Raw genomic sequence first — 27,331 nt, 5'->3', positions numbered from 1 at the left:
ATTTTGAACATTTTAGATAGAAGGACTTTTGTTAATGGAAGTCATTAAAAAATATATTCATTCCGTTTGACCACAAGTGACTCTAAAAATATTTGCACATCAAAATTTAAAATATAAATAATTATAACTAATTAAATTGCCTTCTTAATAATTCTTTAAATTAAAGGACTTAATTTCTTTCTTCTTCAAAAAAGGGACTTAATTTCTTAATTAAAATAAATTTTGGACAATAATATAATAATTTATCCTTAAAAAAAAAAAAAAGAAAACTAAGGGGTATCACCGTCATAACGCTAAATGTGGAAAGCAGCTACCTTGATCAGTGGGCAAAGTCTCACTATAAAGAACAGTAACAGACTGAAAACAATCAAATCTGGTTTCTATCGATTAAAAATTAAAAATCTAATCTCGTTTCTATCACCGAAACTAAGAAACTATGGGCAGAAAGTTCTTCGTCGGCGGCAACTGGAAATGCGTACGTCTCCGATTTTGTTACTCTGTTTCACTGTCTGTAGCTCTTACTACTTCGTCGTTGCTTGTGGTTTTTTTTTTTTTTCTCTGAATTCTTTTTTTTTTAGAGAATTTGTGCCGTGGAACTTTAAGGATCTCTGATTCCGATCGCTATATTGTGTGATTTGAATAATCTTGTTGCGTTCATCTGCTTTGATTTTTGTGGTATATTTAGATCTGATTGGTTCAAATCGAACATTTAACAGTATTGGATTTGGCTATGAAATTGAAGCAACTTGTTTGCTAATACATTTAGTAATGGGTTTACTTATTTGTTTGTTTGTTTTGGTGTTTCAGAATGGAACAACTGAGGAGGTGAAGAAGATCGTCACAACCTTGAACGAAGCTGAGGTCCCTTCTGAGGATGTTGTGGGTAAGTTTCTTCTAAACTTAAAAAAGTGGAATTAGAATAATCAAACAGGTCCTGTATGTGTCTTTTTTCTGTTGCATTTCTGTTGGGAAATGAAATTTCTAATTCAACTTCAATTCTGTTCAACATATGCATAGTTAATGTTTTATCCTAGTTAGTTAGAAACTACAGCTCTGTCTTCGTAGCTATCATCAATAAGAAAGCTCTTAGGCTTGTAATGCAGAAACTTGTTCAGAAATATTTCAATGAAAAGAAGATAGGAGTTTGTTGCTTGACATTTGACCAAATAGGGCACTTGGGAAACAAAAACTATACACCCCCACTCGAGGTTTGTAATAAGCAAGATATATGCATTGTTCTGCTAAAAATGGTGTAATGAACTCATAATCCATTAGATACCTTGTGTGAATGTCAACTAAGTCATTTAGATTTGGATTCGGTTATTAGATATTGGTTACTCTCTAGCACATGCAATTCTTTGGGGTAAGTCAGAAAGACTATTAGCAATTTGGAAACCTTATCCTGTGTCAAAGTAACTATCTTCATTTCTTATGCATGTGAAGAGTGATACTGGATCTTACATAAGATGTGAAGTTCTAAACGAAAAGCAATCTGTAGAAAAATGTAGTGCATATAACTTGTGATATGGTATCTATGGGACATCTGTCTAGGGCCATGGGCTTTCATTTCCTTAAGTTCTTTTATATAGATGCAGAACAGTGAGAGATAATGCACCTCCTTTATGTTATAGTCGTCAAGTTGCTTGTGTCGGCTATTCAATATTCTTGCCCCTCTGTTTCTCTATGATTGTGTTTTGTCGTTTCACACAATTTGATTTCGGGTTTTTGATTCTGTTGTTGCTTTTCTGGTCTTTCAGAGGTTGTTGTGAGCCCTCCCTTTGTATTTCTTCCTTTTGTGAAAAGTCTGTTGAGACCTGACTTCCAGGTAGCAGCACAAAACTGCTGGGTTCGCAAAGGTGGTGCTTTCACCGGAGAGGTTAGGTATGTTTTACGACATCTGCTCCAATGCATCATCACTTTTTTTTTTTCTTTTCTCTGCGTGCTTGTGTTTGAGTTTTTCTTGCATACACTTGCTAGGCTAATGTTTTCTTTACAATATTATTAGTTTGAAATGCTGTTCACTCAAGTGAGTTATTGTATTTTGTATGGTTGAAATGATTTATCTGGCATGTCAGTAAATGAGGTAGCTTACATATTCTAATCATCCATGATGTTTTCTATGTGAACAGTTTCCATCTTTTGGTAGTCAGGATGAGCCTTGTTGTGTGTTGGGCTTATGATGATATATTTTATGACAATGTATAAGAACAACTATATGATAATGTAATTCTAAGATCTGAGATATTAAAACAAGATTGTTCTGGTCCATTCTTTCTTTAGCTTTTATGTTTAACAAGCAACTTGAAATTTGATCCTTGTATATATCCTTCTATTCTTGCAATTCTGTATTGCCTTTTAAATAACTGCATACTGTGATAGCAATGTTTCTTTACTTTGTTGTTCCATTATCTCAAGTTGATTTGTCTTTTGTGTGTAGTGCTGAGATGCTAGTAAATTTGAATATTCCATGGGTCATTCTAGGCCATTCTGAACGAAGAGCACTTTTAAATGAGTCAAATGAGGTAAGCCTATAACATTGCAATTGGCATATCTTATTCATTAACCATCTGCTATTTAACATGTAAAGCTTCTGGAGCACTTACTTCGGTGTACCACTGGTTTCTATCTCTCTCTCTTTCTATTTCTTTTCACATAATTTATTAAGTGTAATCCTTTGCGTGTCATTGCAGTTTGTTGCAGATAAGGTTGCTTATGCACTTTCTCAAGGTTTGAAAGTGATTGCTTGTATTGGTGAGACACTTGAGCAAAGAGAATCAGGATCTACAGTGGCTGTTGTTGCTGCACAAACAAAAGCAATAGCAGGTACTTCCAAATAGTTCGAGTTGCAAATTTCAGTTTAAAGATGTTGATGATTTGTTTCTCTAACCATTGGTTAGGGGAGGCTTAATTATAGATTGAGAGCTTAGAGAAGTTCCTGTATAGCTTAGTCTGTAACTGGCACCTTTTATTAGTAGAAAACTGAAGAATTTTTTTAGTGAATATAATTTGGATAATCATAAATTGGCCTTTTTTAGTCAATCTCGATTACAGATCATTGCCTTTATTTTGCAGATAAAATATCAAACTGGGCAAATGTTGTTTTGGCTTATGAACCAGTTTGGGCCATTGGTACAGGAAAGGTTGCAACACCTGCTCAGGCTCAAGAGGTAAGCCTAAAGTTGACTAAACAGTTGGTCAATGTTTTATTTCTATAACCATTAAGTTTACAGTTTTCTTCTTCTATCTCAGTTTATATATTTAAATTCCATAATTTGAGTGTATACTTGGATCTTGTAAATTGATTCTCAAGTGTTTGTGTGACTTGTATATCTTTTTTCTCCTTGCAAGAATGTGATATCAATTACTTTCTTTGTGCCAATTGTAAAATAATTTCTTCTTCCACGTAAGAAGGTATTATGATTGAATAACTTTCTGCTAAAGTATGACTCATTTATCTGTGATGTACTTGCAGCTGATAGTCCCTTCCCTTATTGGTATAATTAGTCTATGCATAGGACACCAATTGATGTTATGTTAAGCAGCTGAAGTATTTGAAACTGATCGTTTTTACTTCTTTTGGGTGGATGTATATGCCAGGTTCATTTTGAATTGAGAAAATGGCTTAGTGAGAATGTTAGTGCTGAAGTTGCAGCATCGACAAGAATCATTTATGGAGGTAACTTCAGTCTATTTTATTTTGGTGTTTAAAATTGACTGCTGTTGTTAGATTCAGTAGTCTGCTAATTATCATACAGCATCATGATTGTATGACATGGCATTTCCCAAACGTTTGTCGATGTATTTGCTCATGTATATCTGATGTGATGCTGAGGTTTGAGAGTTTGTTGCTCTCCATTTGTTTTTACTCCACCTTTCTGATTCTTTTATTCTTTTATTTATTTATTTTTCCTTATTTTTTATCTTTCTGTATTTTTTTGTTTATATCAGCCTGACTTTCTTGGCCAAGTTGTCTTTAGCCCTGCTTCAAATTCCTCACTTGTTCCTTTGTGATATTACTTTACTTTTTCTTTTTTCATTCGATGTTCTTCTAATGGCGAGGCCAAAGGCCTATAGAGGCTTAACTCGACTTGGTTATAATAATATTCTGTATTGTAAGAAGGTGAGAGATTCTTAACTCTTTCTAATGGTGGTTGTTTTGAGAGAGAGAGAGAGAGACATAGGGATTATTTGGAAAGAAGCAAAAACAGCAGCACCTAAAATTCATCGAGGAAAGGATATCCATTCCTATCTTCCTGATGTATATCTGCCAACCCGAAACTTACTTTTGCACATCTTATCTGACTTCAGGTTCTGTGAATGGAGGAAACTGCAAAGAGTTGGCTGCACAACCAGATGTTGATGGATTTTTGGTCGGCGGAGCTTCTTTGAAGGTGGTTATTTTACTGATACCACAATCATGGTTTTCCTTTTTGCTTTCTTGTTTTCATCTTCAGTGGCTGATTGTTACCCTTATTTCATTTTCAGCCGGAGTTCATTGACATAATCAAGTCTGCTACTGTCAAGAAGAGCGATTGAGGCCAACAGCAGCATGTTTCAGACATTAATGCTTAATATAACTAGTTTCAGACGTTCTTAGATATTTGTGGGCGGAACGCTCACAAGCACTTGTTGTGACGAAATAATAAGTTGATCCTGTTATTGGATTTTGTGCTGAGCTGAACTTCAAAGGGTTTATGTTTTGTATTTTCAAATTTGGTTTGCTCTATATATATATGGTTTATTGCGTTTTTCTTTTGTTTTTATTTTGTTGTGAGATCAAATGCAGTTTCAAGTTATCATACTACATCTTTAGATTACTGAGAAATGCAATTTGATGGAACGGGACGGGACCCAATCAAATTACACCTCAAATTTTAAATATTAGTATTAATTGTCTCTAGTTGTAAGGAAGACAAGTTAATAGTCAGTTTTATAGTAATTAAGAGGATAAAAAATTATGTTGTGATTTGTTTCTCTCGCTTTATTAAGTTGTTATTAGTAACTCGATTAACTAATTTTATAAAATTAAGTAGACTGATTAATATCGATCGAAAATCAAATTGTCATTTGTCAGTATGATTAAAGGTCATACAGTGTTTGCATTTATATATATATATATATATATATATATATATATATATATATATATATATATCTTGATACCAAATTCTCCAAAGTTTGGGGTGCAATTAATCGAGTAGAATTTAAAATGCAAAGTAAGTGTGAGATTTATTTAATCGTTAGATGTTTAGAGTTCAATTTTATTTAACTTAAGTGCATCTATACTAAATATTTATTCCATCTTAGTGATTTAAGAGTGTATTTGTTGATATTACTCCAATCTGTTCAAAAATATTTATAAGAGTTAGCTGAATAGAAACCATGTTAGACAAACTTTCAGTAGTCCTAAATTCGATCTTTTGGGGTGTTCAAACAGTTAATTAACCTTTTATTTGGATTTCCTTGTAATACTCGAGCTGGATGTAGTAAAAACTCAACGAACTTTGCTCGTTCACGTTGAGATGAAAAAATTTATAAATGAAAAAGTTATTATTTATAATACGATTAAAATAAATAAATCATTATCAATAAAGATGGAAAGTAAATTCAAAATCATAATTAATTCCTAAAATCAAACAATTATTATTTTAGGATTGAAAATTGAAGGTGAATTATAATTTTAGGGAGTCTAATTTTTGTGCGGATTACACTCATGTGTTACACAGCCCTCTAACCGAGTTTTAAATTATGATCTTATAAGCATCTCTTTTTCAGCTTATAGTTCTCCTTTTGTAACCAGGAAAAAAAAAAAAAAAAAAAAAAAAAAAGGTGAGTAAACTCATAGCTAATTCAAGTTATAAAAGATGCATAATGCAGCCACATGAGGCTGTCCCTCAGAAAAACTTACAAGTCTAATTGGTGCATTAACTTTGGAAACAAAAAGCATTATTTTCTAACTATCATCAACAATTCTATTGTCAACCAACCTGATTAGGCCTTGGGCAATGCCATTTACACAGCAAAACTACACTCATTTCTCAATTGGGGTTTGAGTATTTTTCCAATATAGTTTACTTCTAAGATGATTTGGAAAACGCTAATCACTATAACTTAGTTTCTTCTTCTTCTTCTTTTTTTTTTTTTTCTGAAAATATAAAGGGATTTTATTCAAGGAAACATATTAAAAGAAGAAAAATGAAGCTCTCGAACAATAAAAAATAATAGTAGCAAAGGTAGTCAATCTACTACATGCAGGCTTTATTAGAGAGCTGCAGACAACCTGCTGATTGGTTAGCCAATAAAGTCTTCATTACCAAGTCTAATGGAAAATGATGTCTTTGTGTTGATTTCACTGCTCTGAACAAGGCGTGTAAGGAATCCTATTCATTACCAAAAATTTATTATTTGGTGGACTCCACATCAAAATATGAGACGCATAATTTTATGAATGTTGCAGCTGGATATCATTAGATGTATCATTAGATAATGACGAATGAAGAGAAAATGAGCTTCATCACTAATAAAGGGACATATTATTACAGAGTATTAATCTTAAACTTGAAAAATATGGAAGCAACTTATTACAAGTTGGTTAACCATGTGTTCAAAAAAAAGATAGGAGAGGCAGTGGATGTCTACGTGGATAACATGATTGTCAAGATTAAATAGGCCAGGGATTATCCACAAGACTAAGCTTGAGCATTCTTGATGTTAAAGAAATATGAAATGAAGCTTATTCCTTAAAAATGTGTTCTTGATGAGGGTAATAAAGATCCCTAGCTTCATGATTTCACAAATAGAATTTGAGGCTAAACCTAAAAAGGTCCGAGCATTATTTTGATCTCTCGACTTCCACCATCTTTCGCAATTTGATCTGAGAGAGATTTAGCAAGGCACTGATATTTTTCCATATCCCATCCTTGGTAACAAATTTACCTTACAGCTGATTAACAATAAGCTGTTAGTCACTACATATCTGAAGTTTATTTGCTCATACATTTATCGTCAGCTTGATGCCTTTTGTTAGGGCTTGGTATTTTGTTATATGGTCAGTGGTAAGAAAATAGAGTTGAACGACATATGTTAAAGATTATTTTGTATGGTTTGTATTGCACCATAGCACCTGATCCCAGAAAATTTAATTCTCTAAGTATAATGTCCACACCTTTGGCTTGGTCTTATCAACTTCTCATTCCCTTCTCTAGAGATCTCTACAATAAAATTTGCTAACACTTGGGCTCTCAAAACTAGTCATGACACGTATCTGATGTCAAACTCTCCAAACTGAATTACAGACCATTATGCCAGGTTTCTGCTCATTGTAAGACCTTCTCAAGACATAAACAATATCAGACTGAAAGTAACGCTGCAATCTTGTTGTCAATGTGAATATAGCAAATGGTAGCTTCTCTATGTTCGAATAGTTCATCTTTACTCCAGCGAAACTCTATTAACATAGTAATACCCTCTTCTTCTTGAACCAACATAAAAGCTACAATTTCTTGAGTGGTTGCTAAATAGTGACAAAATGACTTGCATGTCTTTAGTCTGCTTAATAAATGGGGCAAGCCCATGAACTCTTTTAAAGAGTCAAAGGCAAGCTGACGTTCCTTAATCCACTTGAAGTCTTTTAATTTTTAAGAACTCATAAGCAGGAGATGAACCTTTTCAGGATAAAGATTCGCTCATTGAACTTTTAAACTTCATTTATTCTTTTGGGTGAAAGCACTCTCAAATACCAAACAGAGAATGGTTGATGCTATACTAAAAATAGCAGACCGAGTAAAAACATTCTACGACGAAACATGGTAAAAGTATAAGAGGGCCCAAGCATTAATAAAATTGAATCTTTTCCAACTTCAATGGAAGAAGATAAGAGGATGACACCATCATCCAATATTTAGAGCAAGGAATCTTATCGACCGAGCCAAAAGAAGCCTTAAAGTTGGTGCAGAAAATAATAATATATTCCTATGATTAAGGAATCCTATATAGGCAATTTAAGTCACACCCTAAGGCCAAATGTTTAACAGTGAAAAAGAGAGGTTATGTCATGAGAGAAGCGCATGAAGTGTTTTACAAAGCACACGAGGATTCAGATATCATTATTCGATAAATATTTTTAATTTGTTAATATTTGCCCGTGCTCAAAATGGATGCTCGGATAATGGTATAAAGCTGCACATAGTGTTGGAAGTTTAAATATAATTTTGAGCAGATAGATGGTAGTGATTTACATGCAATTTAAGAGAATGTAGCTCACCATTACTCTAATGCTTAGCTCGCACTTATCCTTGATGAACATGTTGGATTTAATTTTCTATTGTGGGCTTAATATGTAAAATTAAATATGTACAGCAGTCCAATTGTAAAGTCAATTTCAAATGTGGTCTTGATTGTGAATAATTGACTATTGAGGTATCAACTAATTATAGATATTAAGTGTAGAGACCATTATATAATTCCTATTTCGTTAAAGGACCGAAATAGGAATTGTACTAACCCTACAGGTATATAAAGGTCGTGGTCCCCAGAGGAGTTGAATACGATTCAGTTTTACGTTCCTTTCGTACTGCTTCCGCAAAATCGATTCTTCAATTCTCTGGAAGGCTGCAAACCTAATTCTACACATCAAGATCGACGAACAACGATGTCAGGTACGCAACCTTTTCTTATTCAATCTATTTTGTTGAATCTAGTGATTTGCACGATCTAGGTTATTGTGGAATTATTTGAGATTAATTCTTAACAAGTGGTATCAGAGCCTTGTGCATAATTGCTAGATTTTAGATTGATTTTCGTATGTTTTTATTTGTTTATCCTACTGTTTACGGATTGAGGGTTTTGTTTAATAAATTAAAAAAAAAAAAAAAAAACAGTATAGGTTTGTGAATTTTGATCGAAATTTTGGCTTGAGTGTAACGCCATTGACGATTAATTGTTCGTGTGATATTTTATATATTTATTTATTTATTTATTTTTTGGCCGGATTTTGTTTAAAAAAAAAAAAAAAAAAAAATTCAGATCGTTTTTGGTTGGCGGCGGACCTGTTCGTTTTTGTTTTTAGGGTTAGGGATGGCAAATTACAGTTAGGTCCCTGGAAACTTTCGGTTTAGGCCTTTAAGTTTCTGTAATTTCGGATTAGGCCCCTAAGTTTCTGTAACTTCAGATTAGGCCCCTAATTTTCTGTAACTTCAGATTAGGCCCCTAATTTCCTGTTTTCTTTTGTCTAGACCCATGGATATATATTTAATTAAATTAGATCCCCGAACTTTATTTATTCAAATTTATTTAGTCCAATTTTATAACTTAGTCTCTAATTTAGTGACTTAAAGACTAGATTATAATTTTTTTTTAGGCTAAATAATTTTAGATTATTAAATATTTAGACAATCAATTCATTTAATTGCAATTGTTTTGTTTTAATTACAATTAAATGAATTAATTTGTCGACTTGAGATTAAAATTTGGAGTGATTAAGTCCCTATTGTGTTTGATATTTGTTAAAATAAATTGATTTGATCAATAAGTCACCAAAGTGACCTCTATTGCTTGAATTGATTTATTTTAGAATATTAAACAGGTGTATTAGAATTCGTTGCGGATAGTTAATCGGCCCAAAGGAAGGTTGCTATCTGGCTGAGTTTTGAATACATGTTGGCAATAAGTATGTGATAATTGTTTGATTATTTTCATGACAATGATATATCGGCCCAAAGGAAGATTTATTATTTGTCAGGACTATGTTATCAATATTTGATTGCTGCGTTGAGATACTAATTACAAGTTAATGTTTTACATCCAAAGATGAGAATATTAATGTTGTGTCTGTATCTTATTTCCATTTTTTTGATCTCTACTTATGTGAATTGTTTCATTTGTGGATTGTGAGCTTATACTTATCTATTTGTTTATTTTCTCCGATGTCAGCTAACATGTCATTTAATCCTGATTGTGTCCCTAAACTTGAGGGATCAAATTTTGAGTCTTGGAAATCAGACATTATGATCTTTCTGGGCTGTATGGATTTGGATCTTGCATTCAGGATGGACGAACCTGCTCCTCTTACTGATACGAGCACTGATGTTCAAAGGGTTCAGTATGAGAAGTGGGAGCGTTCTAATCGCTTAGGTCTGATGATCATGCAGAAAGGAGTCCCAGAACATGTTCGAGACTCTGTCTCAGCTGAAAAGAACAATGCTCAAAACTATCTTGCCGAGCTGGAGAGGGCTTATGTCAAGAATGACAAAGCCGAAGTGGGAACACTTTTAGGAAAATTAACCTCCATGAAGTTTGCTGGCAATGGTGGTGTTCGGGAGCATATTCTTAGCATGTCTCAGATTGCAAAGAGACTGAAGGCGCTGGGTATGGCTTTACCAGATGACCTTTTAGTCCATATGGTTATGAATTCTCTTCCTTCTCAGTATGGACAAATTAGGACTTCCTATAATTGTCAGCCGAATAAATGGACTCTTAACGAGCTCATTTCTCATTGTGTTGATGAGGAGGAAAAGATGAATTCTAACAAAAGAGAGAGTGCTCATTTTGTTTCTTCAGCTGGGAAGGGCAAGAACAAGAAAAGAAAGAGGCCTTTTGCAAAGACTGTTGAAAAGGCTATTGAGAAACCTGCTGTTGCTATTGCTGTAGATCCAATACAAAAGAAGCCTTATGTGCCAAAATGCTTCTTTTGTGGAAAGACGGATCACTTGAGAAAGGACTGTCCTAAATTTGCTATTTGGCTTGCAAAGAAGGGTAAGTACCTTGTTTTAGTTTGTTGTGAAGTTAATTTAACTTCAGCTCCTAAAAACACTTATTGGATGGATTTTGGTGCTACCGCTCATATAAGTGTTTCATTGCAGGGCTGCCTCAACTACAGAAAGCCAACTGACGGTGAAAGATACGTCTATGTGGGAAATGGCGATCTGGTTGAAGTAGAGGCAATTGGACATTTTAGATTATGTTTAAGTACTGGCTATTTTTTGGATCTTATAGATACTTTTGTTATTCCCTCTTTTAGAAGGAATTTGATTTCTGTTTCCTTTTTTGGACAAATCTGGTTTTCATTGTTCTTTTGGAGACAGTGTATTTACTTTATCTATGAATTCAAAAGTTTTGGGTACTGGTTGCTTGAATGAATGTGATAATCTATATATGTTAGACATTGATACTAGTTATCATGAATCCCTGCATGTTACTACAAGAGGTACCAAAAGAAAGTTGAATATTGATAACTCAGCTGTACTTTGGCATAGACGTTTGGGTCATGTATCCAAATCGAGAATTGAGCGTCTTGTTTCTGATGGTATCTTAGATACACTTGATTACACAGGTTTGGATTCTTGTATTGAGTGTATTAAAGGAAAACAGACTAAACAAAAGAGACTAGGTGCCATTCGGTCATCCAATGTTTTAGAACTGATTCATACAGATATTTGCGGTCCATTCCATATTGCAGCTAGAAATGGCCAAAGATATTTTATATCATTCATTGATGACTATTCTCGTTATGGTTACTTATATCTCATTCATGAAAAATCTGAGTCTTTGGACGTGTTTAAATCTTATAAAGCCGAAGTTGAAAATCAACTAGGAAAGAAGATTAAATCTGTTCGATCTGACCGTGGTGGTGAATATTATGGTAAATATGACGGTTCAGGCGAACAACGTCCAGGACCTTTTGCGCTTTTCCTACAGGAATGTGGAATTGTCCCTCAATATACAATGCCTGGTACTCCCAGCATGAATGGTGTATCTGAGAGACGTAATAGGACTCTTATGGATATGGTAAGGAGTATGATTAGTCATTCTACTTTACCAGAGTCTCTGTGGGGTGAAGCGTTAAAGACAGCAGCTTATCTTCTCAATAGGATTCCATCTAAAGCAGTTGCTAAAACACCTTATGAACTTTGGACTGGACGTAAGCCTAGTCTAAAGCATCTTCATGTTTGGGGATGTCCAGCTGAAGCAAGGCCTTACAAGCCGAATGAAACAAAACTGGACTCCAAAACTATCAGCAGCTACTTTGTTGGATATTCTGAGCGGTCTAGGGGTTACAAGTTTTATAATCCTACTTCCAGAACTTTTTTTGAAACGAGAATTGCAACATTTTTTGAGGATGTTGATTTTGGAGGGAGAAATAAAGAAAGAAACATTGTCTTTGAAGAGGAACCAAGTAAGGATGATTCGGTTCTCATTCCTTTTGTTGTTTCTGATAGCGTACAGACTCCAGTTGCTCCTGTCACTATTCAAGATCCAATTCAAGACAATGCTATTCTTCCTCAAGAACAAATTCAACAACCTCAAGAATTAGAGTCTGTTCAAATGCCTTTGAGGAGATCTACTAGGGAGAGAAGAAGTGCTATTCCAGATGATTATATAGTGTTTCTTCAGGAACATGAGGATACTGTAGACATGATAGATGATGATCCAGTTAGTTTCTATCATGCCATGCAGAGTTCTGACTCTCATAAGTGGATTGAGGCAATGAACGAAGAGTATAAGTCTATGCAAGACAATCAAGTTTGGGATCTTGTTCAATTACCTGAAGGAAAGAAACCCATTGGTTGCAAATGGATATTTAAAACCAAAAGGGATTCTCAAGGTAATGTGGAGAGATATAAAGCACGTCTTGTAGCAAAAGGCTTTACTCAAAAGGAAGGGATTGACTATAAAGAAACCTTCTCTCCAGTTTCTTCGAAGGATTCTTTTAGGACAATCATGGCCTTAGTTGCAAATCTTGATCTTGAGCTTCATCAAATGGATGTTAAGACTGCGTTTCTCAATGGCGACATTGATGAAACAATATATATGGTGCAACCAGAAAATTTTGTAATTGGAGATCCAAAACATCTGGTATGCAAATTAAAGAAATCCATTTATGGACTCAAGCAAGCTTCTCGTCAATGGTACTTTAAGTTCAACCAAGTAATTGTCCCGTTTGGTTTTGAGGCAAATGCTGTTGAAAATTGTGTGTACCATAAGTTCAGTGGGAGTAGGTTTATCTTTTTGGTCTTATATGTGGATGACATACTTCTTGCTACTAATTGTAAAGTCTTGCTACATGAAACCAAAGTTTTTCTTTCAAAGCATTTTGAGATGAAAGATTTAGGTGAAGCTTCTTTTGTTTTAGGGATTCAGATACATCGAGACCGTTCTCGAGGTATTCTTGGATTATCACAAAAGAGCTATATTGATAAAGTGCTCAAGAGATTTAGTATGCAGAATTCTAGACCATTGGATACCCCTATTGCAAAAGGTGATAAATTTAGTAATCAACAATGTCCAAAGAGTGAACTTGAAATTCAGGAAATGCAAAAGGTTCCTTATGCGTCAGCTGTAGGAAGTCTTATGTATGTTCAAGTTTGTACTCGTCCAGACATTTCTTTTATAGTTGGCATGTTAGGTAGATATCTCAGCAATCCAGGAATGGATCATTGGAAAGCAGCCAAAAGAGTCATGAGATATCTTCAGAGGACTAAGGGACATATGCTCACATATAGGAGATCAGATCAGCTTGAGATCATTGGGTATACTGATTCTGATTTCGCTGGATGCCAAGACAGTAGAAAATCCACATCTGGCTACGTTTTTCTATTGGCTGGCGGTGCTATTTCTTGGAAGAGTGTGAAACAAACTCTAGTGGCAACCTCCACCATGGAAGCTGAATTTGTAGCATCTTATGAGGCATCCAATCAAGCTATTTGGCTGAGAAACCTTGTCACTGGGCTGCGTGTAGTAGGTGGAATAGAAAGACCACTGAAGTTGTATTGTGACAGCAAGTCAGCCGTTTTATTCTCCAACAACAACAGGAGCTCTTCTCGATCAAAACACATTGAGATTAAGTTCTTGGCTGTGAAGGAGAGGGTACAGAGTGGACAGATATCCTTAGAGCATATTGGAACAAACTCTATGATTGCGGATCCGCTTACAAAGGCAGTGATACCGAAAGTTTTCCATGAGCACACCGCTCATATGGGTATCGTTTTGTTTGAGACTGTCTAGTTTTAGTGGGAGTTTGCTCTTTATGCATACATTATGTTTTTGAATGCTCTATTTTATTTTGGATATGTTTTATTATGAAATTTTGTTGAGTACTCATTTTGGTTGATGGTTACACTCTGTATTATTATTATTGTTTTGCTTGATCTCACTTTTGTTGGTGACCAGTTGGAAACAGACATGATGATCACATTACATGTAGTTTTCATGCTACACTTCTATAATGAATCTATGTCATTTAGGGGTATTGGTAATGTAGTTGATGATGAACTTAGTCATGAGATCTATGGCGAATGTTTCTTCAGCTCTTTATCAATATAACTAATGGACGAGATTGTTTTTGGATACCTTGTATGACTGCGTTTGTTGAGCTCATTTTGGTGTATGTATTTTATTTAACATATGTTCGCCCAAGTGGGAGATTGTTGGATTTAATTTTCTATTGTGGGCTTAATATGTAAAATTAAATATGTACAGCAGTCCAATTGTAAAGTCAATTTCAAATGTGGTCTTGATTGTGAATAATTGACTATTGAGGTATCAACTAATTATAGATATTAAGTGTAGAGACCATTATATAATTCCTATTTCGTTAAAGGACCGAAATAGGAATTGTACTAACCCTACAGGTATATAAAGGTCGTGGTCCCCAGAGGAGTTGAATACGATTCAGTTTTACGTTCCTTTCGTACTGCTTCCGCAAAATCGATTCTTCAATTCTCTGGAAGGCTGCAAACCTAATTCTACACATCAAGATCGACGAACAACGATGTCAGGTACGCAACCTTTTCTTATTCAATCTATTTTGTTGAATCTAGTGATTTGCACGATCTAGGTTATTGTGGAATTATTTGAGATTAATTCTTAACAGAACATTGACCAGTATGGACAATCCAATTAGAACTCTCAGGTTAATTTGGATCTACTTGACAAAGAGTAATCTCATGATGGTTCACAAATTAAGGATCTTGCTCAAAGGAAAGTGAACATCTGCTTTCAAATCTTCTTCATATGCCACGAGGAGATTTGGACCTGGGTCATCATTAGCATACATATTAGCCTCTAAGCAAATCGAACAATGTATTCTTGGCATTGTATCACCGTCATCCAAGTTAGATGGTAGATCGAAAATACAAACATTTTCTTTTTTGGCCTAATTGGGTGACCTTTTATAGCTCGGTGCTCGAGATTGAGAGCTTGTATTCAGTATCCTCGTGACTTACCCTCGAATCAACAGTTGAGTGTTGAGAGATTGAATTTCTTCTTGAATCAATAATATGTGTGCACACAATATAATGGCCTGAGTGAGTCTAGATGAACGGGCGAAACCCAGCAAGCGAAGAAATACAAGAGAGAGAGAGAGAGAGAGAGAGAGAGAGAGAGAGATGACTTATTAGAGGAGGGGAGAGAGATGTCAGAAGTGAAATAAGGAAATGAAACAAACGAGAAACATTTTTATAGTTCTAGAATAAGGCTAGCAAGGAATCAATTACCTGGTCAAAATGCACTGTCTGAATTCAAACTCCATTATAAATTAGTGGAAGCCATTCAAAATTTTACATTTTTATTACCTGAAGACGTCTCAAATCTAATTGCAGTTTAATATTAAAAATAGATATTTTTTTTTATTTTTGAAAATAAAAAAAAAAATAAGGGCTAGTTGATTCTGGCCTACAAATAGAGAAACAGACTTTCTTTTGACTAATCACAATGTTTAAAAAAGAAGAAGCTCTACACTAATAACTCTCAAGTCACAATCGATCATTGAAATCAACGGTTACAGCTAAATTCAATAAATAAATTGTTTATAGTATACAAATTTCCAGAACCATCATTTACTAATAAGAGATTAATTATTATTATTATTATAATATGGGGTTGGGGTGCAGTGCAGTGCAGCCGTACTTTAATACTGTAGAGTGTACGGAAAAGCCAAATTGATTACATAAGGTATAAAGTGAGTGAAGCGTCAATCACTCTGTCTCGTTTGCTAGTCGACAAAATTTTGCCACCTCTTTGACTTCTGCCTCCGCAACTATGACTTGCATCTTTTTGACTGTTGCTATATTTATTTTAATTTTTTTTTCTTTATTTGCGTTCAATATTTTCAAGAGTACTGTCCACTATGGTGATTGTGGTGGTATATATTTAAAGAAATTAATTATTTTTTTTAAATGATAAAAAAAGTTTTGAAATCCGCAAATTAGTGTAAATTAATTTATTGGATTTTTAATTAGAAATTAGTTTAAATGATTTTATATAAATTATAGTTTATTTTCACAAATTAGTTTTTTGGATTCTTAATTAAAATTTTAAATCCAAAGTATTATGACATCCAATAAGAAAATTTTGGATAAATATTAAAATAAATATGAAATTAAGTAGAAAAGGCTGTTAAGTAATATTTTAAAATTTTGAACTGTCATTATTGAGACAGATTGTATCTGAATTAAATTCAAATGAGTAAACAAGTGAAAATATCAAGTGATGTAAAAAATAAAAAATAAATTTTATTGATAAATAATTTCATATTATTTTTTTTAAATGGGAGGACTCGTCATGTAATTTTTTTTTTTAAAAGAAAATTTGATTAGTAAAAATATTCTATACATTAATTAATTATCAATATATTTTAAAAGTTCACAAAGTTTAAAAAATTATTTTAAATAAAAATATTCAAAAATAAGTTAGTTAACTAAAGAAATTAAACTATATAAGAATTAAATGGAATTGATTTGAACTAATCAATGGCAATAGTGCTATGTTTTTCTTTTTCGAGTAATTGTTGTTTTAAAAAAATATTTTTTTCTTTAATTAATACTTTTTCGTCCTCAAATATAAATCATTTTAGAATAATTGTTTTACTCAAAATATAAATCGTATTGATTTTTATAAATTTATCCTATACCTTTTTTTTTTTTTGGACAAACAAATCTTATTTTGTAACTTTAATTGCAATTGATTCCTAGGTATGTTGGAGGTTCTCAAGCAAATGCTCTCTGTTCTACCATATATCGATTATATCTTAGAAAAAAAAGGATTACTCTCTGTTTTAATATAAATCTATATTATCTTTTAAAAAAGTTACAACTATGAATTTTGAACTTAGCTCTATTCTCAAGTCTAAATGTATTTAACGTTAAGATTATGGAGTTTTGACAAAAATAATGCTCTTCGGAAAACTATTTTCAACTCAATGCTATTTTAAAATTATTTACCAATTTAATATTTGTCCTGATATGAAGAGAGAGTGTTGCACTAAAACCACTAATTGAGTTGATGGTCTCAGTGCAATAGAAAAAGTAACTCATACTGACAAACAGTCAGCAAAAAGTAATTATATGAATAAACAATAAATTTCATTCTGTATTGAGATCACCAATCCAATTGGTAGTTTCAATACAAAATGAAAATTTTAAGTTGTCAATTTGTCTTTTCACTAAAACATATAATTCGTTTAGTGATTTTAGTGCAACTAATGGAATGTGACTACTAGTCAGCAAAAAGTATATGGGAAAATAATGTTTTGTTAAGAGTCTACCAAATTAATTAGTGATTTCAATAAAAAAAAAATAATTGTTCACTCAAAATATTTTCTCATCAATATACACCTTTGATCTAGTGGTCTTGGTTCACAATTATTTCAAGTTAAGTAATAACAACATAAGTTTCCTTACACAATTAAAATTAATGAGAGTAATAAAGTGCTTCGAGTTGAATTTGTATGATGTTAAAAATATTTTAATAACTAATACATAGAAAATTAATCATATTAATGTCTATCCACATGTCCTTCTATACCACACCTTGAAAGCCTTCTATTACGACGTAGATTTGGCATACTGCATATTCTCTAATACCTTGATGTTCTTCTTTATGCTCAATATTTATATCGATAATCAAGCTAGGAGTTTGAACCACATTCATAAGTGGTTATTGTGGGCTAAAAAGATGTCATCTGAGTCTATTGCTCAGGTACCATCATCATCTTAAAGAAATCATTAAATGAGTACTTAGCATGAGATATAGATCCATCACGTATTGTGAAAGACACCGCAGAAGTATTGAAAGCAGGTACTATATATTGAAATGACATTACCTTGCCTATTTCGGAGAAAGAAGTATAGGTTTGTTGGGTTGCTATCATCGGAGTGTAATGAATGTTCAATGACATTTTTAATGCTACAAATGGTAGACTCCACTCAGGTTGTGGTGCAGAAGATGATGTGTTGAGCATATTAGCACGATAACCTTCATTATAGTTATATATCATAGCGGGAGGGACTTGAGGTATATCGTCTACTGGCTGGACTTCAACTGGAATATGTCTAGATGTCATTTTCACGTCTTTGTAGTTCTTTGGGTGTATGAACATGAGGAAACTCTATAGATGGAGGGGCAGGTTGAAGCATAGGATGAGTTTCGGTACGAATTTCTTTATTCATTGCACCAAATAGGCTAAATAATCTTCGACGGAATGACAGATTTCTACTTGTTGTTGATGTTGAACTGTGATATATATGTTGGAGTCCATCTGCCTGTATTAAAAAAATATTATGGAAATAAGAGTAAAATTTATTATTCAATTAGATTAAGAAATTATAAGATAAGATAAAAAGATATGAAATAATTACCACAGTTCCAACTTCTACACCTCGAAATGAAATGCAACGTCTAGTTCGTATCAAATCTACTGCACCAAAGCCACCAAATTATAATTATATGTGTGTTTTGGTGAAAAAATATTTTGAGTGAATAAATATTTTTTTATTGAAACCACTAATTAATCTGGTGGACTCTTAACAAAGAAACTATTTCTGCATGTACTTTTCGCTAACCAATGGTGATATCTCATAGTTGCACTAAAACCACTAAACGAATTGTGTTTTAATGAAAAGGCAAATAGACAATTTAAAATTTTCATTATGTATTGAAACCACCAATTGGATCGGTGGTCTCAATACAAAATAAAAATTATTGTTTATTCATATAACTATTTTTTGCTAACTGTTTGTCAGTACGGGTTACTTTTTCTATTGCACTGATACCACTGACTCAATTGGTGGTTTTAGTGCAACACTCTCTCTCCATGTCAGGACAAACATTAAATTGGTAAATAATTTTGAAATGACATTAGATTGAAAAATAGTTTTATGGAAAGCATTATTTTTGTCAAAAGCCAAAGATTATGTCCGTGACATTAACTAATTAACCTTATTATTAATTCGACGTAAGAGTTATTAATTTTGAGCAAAAGAAGGATAGTCTTAGCGTTTATTTAGATGAGAGTATTTATTTAAGGTGAGGAAAATAATCATGAAAAATATCTAAGAAATGTGTTTTCTTTTATTTGAAAAAAAAAAGAGAAAAATATCGAAAGAAGTAATATTTCACTTATTTTTATTAGAGCTCACATATTTTAGATCTCTTCAATTGGAAGAGAAAATAATAAAGGAAAAATGAGAATTTTACTTATATTTATTAAATAATCTAAATTATCCAAAATAACTAAATCACATTTTATTGTTTAAAAATAAATGAAAGCATAATAGTCAATTCAATAATAACATATTCTTTTCTCTAAAATTTTGCATTTTTAAATAGAGAAAAATAAATTTATTTTTTTCTTTCATTATATCTAAATACAAAATTGGATAATAACTATAAAAAGAAAATTTATAATTCCTCATTTTTAAAAATTTACAATTTCTCCTTAATTTCCTCTCTCTATTGCAAACAGAGTGTTAAATTGAAAGATGATAGTTGACAGACAGAATAAAGTAATAAAGTAATAAGTATAAATCAATGACACTGCAAATTGCATGTAGTTATTAGTTAGTAGACAATTTCATTAACTGCATTTAAAAGGAACTTGACAGTTAGCAATGTCTAAAGAGGAAATGAAATGAAAGTGATGGTTAAAAAACAAAAAGAATTGAATTACTTCTTCCGACAATATTTTCAAACCTAGAATCGTTATACAGTAACGTAACCAGAAAATTCATTAAAGGTATAATTAAAATATATAATTTATAAATATAATTATATATGAAATAAATAAAAGAACTTCTTAGATCAGAATGAATATTTTTTATATCAAGCTCAAAATTTTCGACGACTGATCTAGGAAGTGTTATGAGCATGCTAAATAGTTTGATTGATAGTGATGAATTTGCAAGGATCGATGTTCTTTCAAAGTATTATTTATAAAAATGAAAATATTGTTATTATATAAAATTAAAATTTCATGTTTTTCATTGAAAAATTGCTTAATTTATTAAATACTATAATTAGATTAATTATAATATGCAATAAAACTTCCAAAATTATAATGCATTAGAAGAAACCGACATTTGTTATTAAAAAAAAAATTAATAGGCTACGAAGATCACTAATGAAAAGCAACAAAATTAGAAAAATTAATTAAAGTTTTAGCTTTTTTTTGACAAAAAGTATTTAAATAATTTTAAAAAAATGGGCCCCCCTTGCCCATCCATGGCTGCATCCACGTGGCTATATGTAATTGTCCTTCATAACTAATTAATTGACGGATGCTTTCTTCCTTCCTTAACTTCACTCCAAAACATAGAAATTTCCAAGAAAGAAATATAGTCTTCTTCATATGACCATAAAGGACAAAATCACGTGAATCCAAAGGTAAATTTCTCCATTAAGAACTAACCTTTTTAAACATTTATGTCCTTTGGGACCACATGTTTTCATGTTCATCATAACTCTTCTACTCATTTATTTTTGAAAAGAGAAAATATATTAATTTTAATATATTCATTTGTTTATTACAATATTTATAATTTACTCAGACTAAATTAACATCAAACTACTAGAATTATTGAGTGAATTAAGATAACTAATATTTAGAATTAAGACTTAATTACAATTGTTCTCGTTGTGTTTCAGATTCGAGTCTATATAAATTTATTTAACCCCTCAATAAACCGAAAAATAAAATAAATTTGACTTATATTGCACGATTATTTCATCATCATATACAAAATGGTGAGATAAGATTTTTAAGATATTATTCTGCTCCCCAACTTAAAAACAAATGAAATATTTAATTTATAAATATCTGTTAGTATTTTTGTGAAGAAAAAAGGAAATGAACTTTAAAGTAGGGCACAATAAAATATTGTCACATTAAAGCAATGAAATGGTTCGACTTTACAGGTAAAGGGGTTCAAAAAAAATGCTCAACTAGGAAGAGAGACCACTGGAGACTTAGATGCCACCCAATGAATGTGTATGGGCCATGTAGAAATACAATACTGCTGGCAAGTAGAAACAAGAAATGAAAATGAGCCTCCAAATTAATTATTATTGTAATTTAGGAAAAGAACCTTTTTTTTTTTTTTTTTTGAATACCCAAGTTGTTGTATTTGGCCCCATATCTTTGGATCTTGAACTTGAAAGAGACATATCATATGAATATAGATTCCAAATATTGGTCAAATTTTTCTTGATATCTTTCTGTTATTTTAATGTATATAAATATATATATATGAATATTTTATTCTTTAATTTTTTGAGTGTATGAATTTGATTTTAAGAGTATATATTGAGAGGTTTTGGAGAATTTATGAATTTATTTAAAATTATCATTTTATTGGTTTTTTTTTTATGAAATCCCTGCTCTTATATTGGGTTCATTTTTTCTTATTTGAAGTGAATTTTTTTTTTATAATTAGGGATCTTTTTTTAGATTTTAAAATTAAATTTATTATCGAGTCTAAAATATGCGTCAAAATTAAACTAAACAAACATACATGTATCTGATTTACGCACAAATAGAATTATTTACCCATGAAAGAGCTATTTAAGTTGTAAATAGGTTTCAATTAAATATAATGACTTTAAATTTTCAAGTTCAAATCTTTCAATTATAAAAATTTTATCAATTTAATAAAAATTATTAAAAATGAAATATTTTCTCCATCGCATAGAGATGATATTATTCTGATTCATTTAATCTCAATAAATAAATAAATAAAAACTAATCATTAAAATTATTTTTATTTTTTTAGGTAATTGGATCGGTGGAAATGCACCGTATCTTTAAGCAAATTAACTTTATATGCAAGGACAGAGAATTGAAATTCAAAATTGTCACTATCAGAAAAGTTTTATCTAAATGCAAGTCTAGCAAAAAAAAGAAATAAATCTTTTTTCATATCTATATAATTATAAGGGATAATCTCTTTTAGGCCGTAAAATATAAATATTTTTCGCTCACTACCCCAATCGATATCTTGTTGTTGAAATAAAAAATCTATTGTTATGATAAGAAATTAAATAATAGAGTGTGAATTTATGTATCTAAGTCAATTATGTGTGCCAACACTAACTGCTCCAATCTTAAATCATAATGGCCACAAATTAGAAAGTCTTTTTGTTTAATGAAAATAATGATAATTGATAATAATAAAGTAAGCTTCTTTGGGAAATAATGTAACAGTAAGTACAATCATACATCATTGTCAACAAAAAAGTCCAAAAGGTGAACATCAATACTATTATTTTATTAATTAATTAATCAAATACAAGCCAGAAATTTTCTAGTCCAAAGCCAAAAGATATCCCAGACAAGGAAGCTGCTTTGAAGCCAAGCCAAAAAAGAAAAGCAAGTTGAGCCAAATATATATTATGAATGTGGAAAAGAATTTTTGGATGCTTCTTACAAATCCAATCCTACGGTGGAGATTGGTGGCAGCCCTCTGCAGGCTTATCTCCTCTGACTTGACTCTGAATTGTGTTTTTGAGAGAGAGAGAGAGAGAGAGCAGAACAACCAAAAATGCAAGAACAGAAGAGTATAAAACGTTGGGCTTTAAACTGGGACCAACCCGCCATTAATGCAGTTCTTTGCTTTCTCTCTTCCACCATCCTCCACCTCTTTCCCTAGCTCTCTTTATTGCTTGCTAGTTGCTATTTGTCAATCTAAAGTTTAGCTCAAACTTGGTCAGCTCTCATCTCACTCGTTTTCTCGTTTTCGCTTCTTTCTCTCTATTCTGAGAACAAAACTAGAGGTGGGTTACTGAATTCTTTATGAACTTATTCTTGGGTTTTTGCAAGTTTTCTTTGTTAAAAAATTTTTATCTTATCTTTTTCTTTTTCTCTTTTTTGTTTGCAAATAAAGTTGCTTTCCAAGGCAATTCATTGGTGGCGTGTTTATTTTCTGGATAAAACTTTTTACTTGTATAAAGAAGAAACTATTTTTGGTTTCACACTTAGATCTACCCTTTTGTTATGCTTTTCAAGTTTTTGGTTCTTTTTCAAGTTATTTAGAGCTTAAGTTCCAATTTGTTGTGATCTGTAGGAAGAGAGCTTCAAAAGGGTATATTGTTATTCAACTTGATGGGGGTTTGCCTGAGCGCCCAAATTAAAGCTGAGAGCCCATTTAACACAGGTATTCTAAATTTTCACACTTGTATTCATAGCCATGTGGTAGTTCTGCCTGCTTAATTTTAAGTTGTTTTACTTATCTCCTTTTCCCGTTTAGATAATTGTGGTTTTTGCTTCTTTTCTTTTCTCTTTTGATAATGCTTTACTTTCTGTTTCTTGGGGATGACTTATTTTTTATGTATGTTGGATTTTATCTAATTGTGGTATCCTGGCTAATTACTTTCCTTTTTCCCTTTTAATTGTTTCTTCTTTTTTGTCACCAAAGTCTTTTTGGTTGCTGATAAATAATGAAACAAAAGGAAAATGAAATCTGATTAGGTCTGGGTTAGGTTTGGCAGAGATGGAGCAATCAGCTTGATTATATCTTTCTCAATCTGAATTATCAATTCATTGTTATATTAAAAAAAAACAAGAAGAAAATCATATTTATCCTGGCTTTCTTCTGATTGTTCTCATTTTCTTGGCAATCTAATTGATGTAATATGAATAATATTTATTTGATGTCTTTTAACTTCAACTCAGTTCTTGGGTTATCTGTAGATTGTTGTTTTTCTGTTGAGTGTGCACTTGGAGTCTACTTTCCTCCAAAATAGGATCGCTTAAGCTATAGCAGTTGCAATTAATTTATGCAGAGATTACATATTGGCTTGTGCAGGGCTGAGTTCAAAGTATGTTAGTACAGATGTGAATGATCGTAGTACAAGTAGTAAGGTCTCTTCAGCTTCAATGCCACCAACACCTCGAAGTGAAGGTGAGATCTTGCAGTCCTCCAATCTGAAGAGCTTCAGTTTTTCTGATCTTAAGATGGCCACAAGAAATTTCCGTCCTGATAGTGTCCTAGGAGAAGGTGGTTTTGGTTCAGTTTTTAAGGGATGGATTGATGAGAATTCATTTGCTGCTGCCAAGCCTGGAACTGGAATGGTCATTGCCGTTAAAAGGCTTAACCAAGAGGGTTTACAAGGGCACAAGGAGTGGCTGGTGAGTAATAGTTTCCCAGCATGATCTGTTTAGTATAATAGTCTATTTCTTTTTCTGGAAGAGCCTGTTAAAGTTAACTCGAGGTAGAATTGGGACATATCAACCGTTTTGTTTACTTTTGTTGGGGATTGGCAATGTTTAAACCTGGTTTAGTATTGTCCATGCAGAGGTTTTCTTATGTGCTTTTGTTATATTCCCTTCATTCTTAGGCTGAAGTAAATTATCTGGGGCAATTTTGCCATCCTCATCTTGTGAAGCTTATTGGTTATTGCTTAGAGGATGAACACCGGCTTTTGGTGTATGAGTTCATGCCTCGAGGAAGCTTGGAGAATCATTTATTTAGGAGTGAGTTCTAACTGTTCATTCTCTTTGGCATTGTTGGTCCAAAGTGCCTTTAATTAGCATTTTTTAAATGTAAATGCTCTTAATTGTTTTTCTACCAGGAGGGTCTTATTTCCAACCTCTTTCTTGGAATCTCCGCTTGAAGGTGGCTCTTGGTGCTGCTAAGGGGCTTGCATTTCTTCATAGTGCTGAAAACAAAGTTATATATCGGGATTTCAAGACTTCTAACATTCTACTTGATTCGGTATGTATGACATGTAAACAGTTTTTTATACTTTCAAAATGTTGTTATTTTCCAGAAAAGTCCATCTCACTTCCTACCAGCTCTTCTCAGAATTTCTTTTGTGATACTCACAGAACTACAATGCAAAACTCTCTGATTTTGGATTGGCCAAGGATGGGCCAACTGGCGATAATAGTCATGTCTCTACCAGGATTATGGGTACCTATGGATATGCAGCTCCAGAGTATCTGGCCACAGGTATCTCTTGATTCAGATTGCATGGTTTAGTACGTAAATTAGTTCTCCAACCACACAACACGATCCTTTTTGGATGGACGTTTCATTTTTCTGGATTTGTCTGTGCAAATGTTTGTGTTCTTGCCTATTTTTCAGCGTTTTCATGTTTGCATTATGTGCTAGTTCTGATAATCGCTTAACTTCCTTGTTGACTAGGTCATTTAACTGCCAAGAGTGATGTCTATAGTTTTGGAGTTGTTTTGTTAGAGATGTTATCTGGCAGAAGAGCAATAGATAAAAACCGGCCAACTGGAGAGCATGTTCTAGTGGAATGGGCTAAGCCCTACCTGGGAAACAAGCGAAAGATATTTCGCATCCTGGACAATCGTCTTGAAGGCCAATACTCGATGGACATTGCCAATAAGGCAGCTACCCTTGCACTACGTTGTCTATCCATAGAATCAAAGTTCCGGCCCAACATGGACGAGGTGGTGACATCATTGGAACAGCTTCAGGATTCCAAGGAAATTGGAAATGTTAACACCCATTCAGGCTCTGCACAAAGGATGCGTCGACACAGTGCAGATGATGCTAGTGGTGGAAGAACTGCAGCCGCTTATCCTCGTCCCTCGGCCTTCCCTCTGTATGTTTGAAAATGGAATAAAGGAACTTGACTAAAACTGCATCACTTTATAGCTCAATACAACGCAAGCACGTCAGCGCGTTCAAGATTATTTTTCCGACGACTGTACAGTTCAATGTTCAGCTTCAGCTAATGTATGCAAAATCAATCTTTTGCCGACAATTTTCAGGACAGCTTTTGTATAACTTGTTCTAGTTGGTCCTTTTCTCTCCTGCAGCCTGGCTTGTTGTATTTAATATTATTTTATTTTTTTCTCAAATGGACCCCTTATTATATTATAAAATTATTAATTTGTTTCTTTTTTGAAAGAAGTAAAAGATTTTGTTATTCAGCTGCATTTGCATTCTTCCCTGAACGAATTATATTTGAAAATAAAATAATTTATATTTTGAAAGGGAGAAATTATTTTTAAACAAATTTAAAATTGAGTTTGGATTATTCTTGAATATAATTCGAAAGCAGTGGGACATAGTTGTCCAAAAAGATGTCAAGCATATACTCTCTTTTCTTCCCCTTAGAAGCAAAGAGAAAGTGAATGAAAAAGCAGGAAGCGAAAGGAGAAGGGATACACGTGGGGTTATTTATTGCTCTGTTATTTATGCATTCAATTGCCTGCTTTCAAGCTTTTCATCTGATTATACGTGTAGCCTACAGTATCAGATTACCGTAATCCGGACTGGATCCATCTTTTGTACTCGAACAAATTCCGCCAAATGAGGAAAATTGGTTTTATTGAAAACACAATATGTTTGATGATTTAAGTAAATGCTGCCAATGGAGACAAAAAATATGAAAAGAAAGGAAAAAATATATATTGGCTCGTCTTCTACTTTAATAGTAACATTAACATTTGCTCTTTTCATAAAAATTAAAAGAAATGATTAAAATTTATTAATTTTTCATTTTAATAGTAACATTTGCTCTTTTCATAAAAATTAAAAAAAAATGATTAAAATTTATTAATTTTCTAAAAATACATGATAAGATGTTTAAATTGTCCCTCTTAAATATAAATATAAAAATAAATTACCCTAATAAATATGAATAAAATTTAAAAAATAATTAATATAATCTCAAAATTTTAAATGAGCACTTAAAAGTAAAACAAGGTAAAATGTTTATTTGTTGCTGTTATAATTAAACGGAAGGAGTGCATGTTTTCTCTTATTTGAAAGTGGGAAAGAAAATAAATCTTTGTTTCCAACATTTTTCTCTCTACTAAAAGGAAAATAAAAGAAACTATGACAATAAATTAATAGAGAATATAGTTTTATTTTTCTTTTATATTTTATATAAAGAAGAAAAATTACTCTTTTTTCAAAGTGTTTTTTTCCTTTATATTTTATTTTCTCTTAAAGCCAACGTGTGTATTTATTTTCTTAATTTATTGAAAAAGGTCAAGGTTGATATTATGGGCTACACTACGAATACTCTCTTCTTTACTCACTAAATTAGTAAAAGCTTTTAGACTATGTTTAGTTAAATGTAATAT

General features: G+C 32.4%; 3 protein-coding genes across 4 annotated transcripts; all 3 read left to right on the top strand.

Annotated features, from left to right (window-relative positions):
• The first annotated feature begins 316 nt into the window (after positions 1-316).
• LOC105637153 (triosephosphate isomerase, cytosolic) lies at positions 317-4,763 on the top strand. Its single transcript, XM_012220564.4, has 9 exons — positions 317-475; positions 808-883; positions 1,758-1,881; positions 2,438-2,522; positions 2,691-2,823; positions 3,073-3,167; positions 3,598-3,676; positions 4,309-4,391; positions 4,486-4,763. Exons 1-9 carry the CDS (start codon positions 437-439, stop codon positions 4,534-4,536), a joined length of 765 nt encoding a protein of 254 aa, XP_012075954.1. The 5' UTR covers positions 317-436; the 3' UTR covers positions 4,537-4,763.
• A 3,548-nt stretch (positions 4,764-8,311) lies between these two features.
• On the top strand, positions 8,312-15,191 carry LOC149496005 (uncharacterized). Its single transcript, XM_089722147.1, has 3 exons — positions 8,312-8,657; positions 9,931-10,643; positions 15,174-15,191. Exons 1-3 carry the CDS (start codon positions 8,651-8,653, stop codon positions 15,189-15,191), a joined length of 738 nt encoding a protein of 245 aa, XP_089578273.1. The 5' UTR covers positions 8,312-8,650.
• A 7,511-nt stretch (positions 15,192-22,702) lies between these two features.
• On the top strand, positions 22,703-26,176 carry PK1B (protein kinase 1B). Of its 2 annotated transcripts, XM_012237150.4 has the most exons (7): positions 22,703-23,040; positions 23,331-23,420; positions 24,072-24,394; positions 24,604-24,739; positions 24,838-24,980; positions 25,094-25,217; positions 25,413-26,176. In XM_012237150.4, the coding sequence occupies exons 2-7, from the start codon at positions 23,369-23,371 to the stop codon at positions 25,847-25,849; spliced, it is 1,215 nt and encodes a 404-aa protein (XP_012092540.1). In that variant the 5' UTR covers positions 22,703-23,040; positions 23,331-23,368; the 3' UTR covers positions 25,850-26,176. The 2 variants fall into 2 exon arrangements, with proteins under 2 accessions (XP_012092540.1, XP_089578186.1); XM_089722060.1 differs by lacking the exon at positions 22,703-23,040 and having other exon boundaries at positions 24,049-24,394.
• Positions 26,177-27,331: the final 1,155 nt, after the last annotated feature.

The sequence above is a fragment of the Jatropha curcas genome, chromosome 5 (genome assembly GCF_041381405.1).
Source record: "Jatropha curcas cultivar XTBG-Jc1 chromosome 5, XTBG_Jcur_1.0, whole genome shotgun sequence".
Classification (NCBI taxonomy): Eukaryota; Viridiplantae; Streptophyta; class Magnoliopsida; order Malpighiales; family Euphorbiaceae; genus Jatropha; species Jatropha curcas.
The sequence above is the reverse complement of the archived record's forward strand: the minus strand, read 5'-3'. Positions and strand labels throughout refer to the sequence as shown.